General features: G+C 42.7%; 1 protein-coding gene across 2 annotated transcripts in view; it reads right to left on the reverse strand.

The window, feature by feature from the left end:
- LOC138981266 (uncharacterized) overlaps nt 1–5,584 on the reverse strand; it is a 53,185-nt gene extending 47,601 nt beyond the window's left edge. For both annotated transcript variants that reach the window (XM_070354108.1, XM_070354107.1), the window contains exons 1-2: nt 5,453–5,584; nt 735–1,108 (exon numbers count right to left, since the gene is read on the reverse strand). In XM_070354108.1, coding sequence (XP_070210209.1) covers nt 735–984 — 250 coding nt within the window. In that variant the 5' untranslated portion in view covers nt 985–1,108; nt 5,453–5,584. The remainder of the gene's footprint in view (nt 1–734; nt 1,109–5,452) is intronic.
- Between the last annotated feature and the right edge of the window lie 416 nt (nt 5,585–6,000).

The following is a 6,000-nucleotide window of genomic DNA, read 5'->3' on the forward strand; positions in this document are numbered from 1 at the left end:
CTGATTACTGGGATCTCACAAATCAATGAAAATAGCTCCACCCACTACTGTCACACACCTGATGAAGCATGTCGTCATTGTGCTTTACAGTTCATGTTTCCAAATCAGACAGCAATACCTAGGTCATTTAACTGTAGCGTGAAATATAACCTGTGTCTGCAGTTGTGACAGATTCATGGTTTTAGTGAAATACTGATCTATTTTAGTCAACCATGATCAAATTAGTGCCATTGACACAAGTGTTACAAAAAATATGACAGGACTACATGAATGTTAAAGCTTGCGTCATTAAAATATGTGCAGACATTTGTACTACTGCTTCTGAAATTAAAACGAAGTCAAGCACAAACATTCCTATTGTGTGTGCTGGTAATTTGCTAGTCTGGGCAGGCATTTGTGAAGGGCCCGGGAAATAATATGGGTCAACAGTATCAATGTATTCAGTACAGTAGTACCTGCGATTAACGGCCCCCAATACCTGATGTAGTTATCCACTAATGTCTATGCTGGAATCTCAGACAGTGGTACCAGCAATAACATGCCATCTCTGCTGGGAACCATGCAACCATAAGCACACAGGGCTACATCGCAGGTGGATTGCATTGACAGGTATACTTCAGTCAAGATATAAGTCAAAGGCAGGTAAAACAGAAAGTGTCCTTTATTGGGAGGTGTTCTCTCATAGGAGAGGCCTCACATGACAGGTACCACTGTATTAAAGACAGTAAACTCACCAGCATCCAGGTCCAGGAAGCAGACGTTGCCTTCGCGGTCAAAGGCCACGGTCTCGGGGGTAATGACCAGAGACTGGAACAGCTCCTGCGTGCTGTGCACAAACTCCAGAGTCAGGCAGCACTCTCGACACAGGGCCCACAACTCCTCCTCTCGTAGGATTACCTCTCTTCCCGACACGATTTCACTGAGGGTAACGGTCTCATCACCCTCTTCTGAGTTGTACACCGCATCCTCTTCTTCTTCGTCCATGGTGGCTGGGGATGATGTGAGGTTTTCGAGTCGTGGAGTTAGAAGAGTAGGGGCATGGTCAAGTAAGGTATTCCAACTTCACCAGAGTCTGACCAGCAGTGGTTCGGGCTCACAGACTCCATGTCTGAAAAAAACCAAAACGGTATGTTAGAAATGTGTTGCAACAAAATTCAAAAACTATAAATTACACCAGCTGAGCAAACTGACGCAAAATCAATTAGGAATGGGCATGTAGAATAATAACATATACCATCAAAGCTGATTCTTAGCTGTTTTAACAAATCAAAGGTTAAAAAAAAAAAGATTCAGCTGATGATCAGACATTGAGAAAAAAAGACTTCGGTCACTGGGATGTCATGATTCGTGAATTTGGAGAAAAACATTGAAGTTAAGTCTTGATCGCTTTTTCAGGTAAAGACCAGTTGTAAAACTGATAACGTTTAGTATGCATCAACACTCGTCACAACTCACATTGTCATTGAATCTTCAAATATCTTGAATACAAGAATAAAATAAATAAATAAAAACATAGCCTCAATAAATAAGTCCATCAAGCAAGAATGTAAGGACTGTCTCACTGTGACCATGTGCTGGTAGCTTAAACAATGTTGCTGAAAAACTAGCTGAACATACCATTATAACAACAACAAAAATACTGAACTTGCTTTCAACCATAATAACATTCGGAGTAAGGTCGATCAAGCATGCAAGAGCTACAACAGTTACACAGCTATAGATTTCTGGAGGAACATAATACATATCAAGTTATCAAGCTACACAGAATATTAAAAGCCTGAGAAACATTCAAAAGCACGTACATAGACACACACAGACCCAAACACAGAGACAAATAAGAGAGAGAGAGAGAGAGAGAGAGAGAGAGAGAGAGAGAGAGAGAGAGAGAGAGAGAGAGAGAGAGAGAGAGAGAGAGAGAGAGAGAGAGAGAGAGAAAGAGAGAGAGAGAAACAGAGAGAAAGAGAGACAGAGAGGGAGGCAGAGACAAACAGAGAGAGACAGAGACAGCCAGGCAGGCAGAGTGACATGCTGACACGCACACCTACACACACATACACTGTTCTAGAAATCAGCAGAAACCCAGTGTAAATACACAAACAAACGAAAACACAATCAAACCCTCATTGAGAGTTCAAAAATCAAAGCATGCAATCGACAAACCTACCAAAACACAAAACTCCATTAACCCAGTGTTCGTCTCGTCCTTCACTCCAGAAGACGTTCGCTTAGTAAGACCCAACACTCCCTGTGAACGTTCTCCCTCTCTCGATCACAAGTCTATGTAGCTTACGAATCAAGACGCATAACTCTCCTTTGAACTGTATGTATACCTTGCGTACCGTACCGAGGAACCGCTAAAAGCACCTCCTTAACCCCGCACAATCAGCAACAACACATTCGCGTTTCAACACTGCCCGGACTAGACCCTACTCCAGTGTATAACGGGTTACTCAACTGTGGCCGTACTTTTTGACGCCACTGTAATTATTGTTCACAATTAATTCCCGAGAGGGAGTGAGTCTGCAGGAACATTAGTACGACCGACAAACGACAGCGCCGTAGCCAGCGGCTGGTTGAAAAACTATAGGCGGTTCAAATCAGAAGGAAGTACATCACGGAAGAAGAAAGAAAACCTCTTTATGCAAAAGTAAAGGCTGTCAGTGAAGCTCGAGGAAAAAGTATATGATCATAATAGAGGGGCAGAAAAAATATAAGATTTAAGGTGAAAGGGTTCACTACCGTATTGGTCGGGGGCTTTCGTCTTTGCAAAACAAAACAAACAAGTCGCGTAAGGCGAAATTACTACATTTAATCAAGCTGTGGAACTCACAGAATGAAACTGAACGCACTGCATTTTTTCACAATGACCGTAGTCCGCCGCTTGTGCAAAACGGAGTGAAACTGACGAGCCTGTTTAGCGCGGTAGTGGTTTCGCTGTGCTGCATAGCACGCTTTTCTGTGCCTCTCTTCGTTTTAACTTTCTGAACGTGTTTTTAATCCAAACATATCATATCTATATGTTTTTGGAATCAGGAACCAACAAGGAATAAGATGAAATTGTTTTTAAATCGATTTCGGAAATTTAATTTTGATCATAATTTTTACCATAAATATTTTCGATTCGGTTTCAGTGTTTACAATGTCAAGTTACACAAAAATCTAAAAATAATGCAGAAGAGATGAACCATTTTTGGTCATGGGTCCTGTCACTTTAAAAAAAATAATAAAGTGAGCAAATGGCTGACCGCTCTGTTAATTTCAACTGCAGCGAGCTGTCAGTTCACGAGGTTTGTGAAAAGTGAATGACCTTTAAAGCCACCAATAATTCAACGGCACTTAGGACTGTCAAGTTCAACGCGGACATTTTGCATTCAGCTTTTGTTCACTGTCAATAGTCATCCTGAACTCAGGTCAAAATGAGTTCGGCTCATTCTCTTTCTGACAGGATGCCTTGAGTTTCCTTGTCTGGCAAGGAAACCTATTTTTTTTTTTTTACATATTTAGAGCTTTTTGTAATGTATTATTGATATAAGCAGATTCGCGATCGTCGATAATGATTGAAACACATACCAAAGAAAAAATAACGCTTTAGGAATGCTAGCAACTACAAAAATATAAGAAAGTGGAAGACGTAGGTTACACGCCCCTCAAAATACAACAACGTTTAATTCAACTGTGATACTGTGTATTTCAGCCGGCATCGACCAGTTCAGAAGTGTTGATTACACTACTGCGTTGAAAAACAGAGGGGGGGGGGGGGGAATACACGTCCTTTTACGAAACGTGTGCCACATACAATACAATGTATTACTATGCGTTACCATCAATAATCATAACATGTCAGTACTGATCAACTACATTTCACACACATTCAGATGTCTGCATGTTTTTGTTTTTTTGGTTTTTTTTGTCTATTACCAGTGATTTGGTTTTTTTACATGTTTGGTGATTGTAAGTTTGTTTGTTTAGCGCGTTTTTGTCAGAGCGCCTTAATGGAGCCACTGATTCACAGGACTGAGTCGCGCTAAAGAAAAGCGATTTAGTATGTATTACCATTACTATTCATGAACATGATTGTAACGTGTGTGTCTTCCTTCTGTGGTCAAGCGGTCATCGAACACAATCATTCATGACCAGTCACACGTACGAAGAATGCATGTTTGCGTTAAACTTTACGTGCACGCAACCGGCATGCACGCAATTTTCAAGAAGCCGCTGTTTCTCACACATGAACATGTAAGATCAAACTCAATCATAGAGATCGAGTGCTGGTTATCGGTCTTTCTGCCTGTTTTCTATCTGTGAGAGAGAGACTGGGGGCGGTGTGTTGGTGTGTTAGTGTGTGTGTGTTTGTGTGCGTGCGTGTGTGTGTAAGAGAGAGAAAGAGAGAGAGAGAGAGGGGGGGGGGGTATACATACAGCCAGAAAGAGAGTGTGTGTGTGTGTGTGTGTGTGAGAGAGAGAGAGAGAGAGAGAGAGAGAGAGAGAGAAAGAGAGAGAGACAGAGACAGAGGCAGAGAGACAGAGAGAGACTGAGAGAGACAGAGGCAGAGAGACAGAGAGAGAGACTGAGGGAGACAAAGACAAAGACCAGCGAGAGAGCCTACGCCTCTACTCGTGAGTGCTTCAGTGTCTATTAGTCTGTGTAATCTCCAAGATGCAAGACAAAAACAACACACAAAGCCCTGAAGGAAATGAGATCGAGCGTTACAATATAAGCCGATTACGCAGTATGACTAATATGATCCACTCAACGGGAACACTACAACCGCCACTGTGCGACAGCGAACAACAAAAGCCACACAATGCAACTTCCAGCCGCATGACATGTGCAAGCGGTCTTCCCATTCACTCAGTCTGAACACTTACCGCTGCGCCCTTATGGTTCGTGTGTCCAGTATATAGTGTCCGGTCAAACAGTTTCCACTTCCCTGACCGTCGCAATTAACCCAATTTTCATTTCCTTTCCTTCTTATTTGTCGAAGAGCTTCCCGGCTCGTTCAGTTGAAAAAAAGCCTGTCCCAACACAGCAAATTATATTTCTGCTGTGTTCGGGATTTCTTTTGTTCGGAGCTAAGCTTTAAGCCGCCTTATCAGAAGCACGTAAACAAACCACGTCATTTTAACACCCACTGCGCATAACTGAGAATGAAATAGTTCGATACTTCCCAAACTGGTCACAAGTTCATCAACACCGATGCATCTGCCTATAACTGCTCACGATTTAATAAACGCCGATACTTCTTCAGTATCTGGTCACAAGTTCGTAAACAGTTTTAGTTCTTTTGTAACTGGTTCATAAATAAACACCCTTACATCTTCCGTCATTGGCCACACTGAATGTCATTATTAGCACTGAGTCAATCATGTCGTTGCGAAAAAAATGTGCAAGTAAAATCATCGACAAACTTATCAGTGCCGTTCTGCATTCCTGGAGATCTCACAAACCTCACCTTCATTCTCTGTCAATCCTCAGTTCCATATAGATCTGTCAACAGCAGTACTTCCATTTGTTGCACACCGTGACACGAGGCGGCCGAAGATTGTCACAGTGTAAGTATCACACGACAAAGGCAGCCAGAATGAACCTTCTCTCAGTGCTACCGAGAGAGGCGCGCAACCCCCGTGTGTTACAACCACCTCACACACCTCTACACATACACACACGTACAGTACTCCCCCTCTAAAACCTCGACACCACCAGTGCCACTAACAGGACAAGGCAGATACGGAATATAACAGTACAGAGCGATCGATCTATAACGCCCAGGTATGCGGTAAGCCCTCGGCTATATTCGGCACCGCCGACCGACAGACCACCTCTATTTATTGCTCTCTCTTCGAGACCCCACGAGGAACGGGTTGTGACTTGATTGACACCAAGCATGGCGATCAGGCCGTGTAAACGCATGAAACAGAGTTGGACTGTTCTCAAAACTGACCAACACACGTTTCTTACAGGTGTGGAAAATTGTACAGAGACATCTCGACAATTGCAGAA

Source organism: Littorina saxatilis, linkage group LG12, assembly GCF_037325665.1.
Source record: "Littorina saxatilis isolate snail1 linkage group LG12, US_GU_Lsax_2.0, whole genome shotgun sequence".
In the NCBI taxonomy this organism is placed as follows: Eukaryota; Metazoa; Mollusca; class Gastropoda; order Littorinimorpha; family Littorinidae; genus Littorina; species Littorina saxatilis.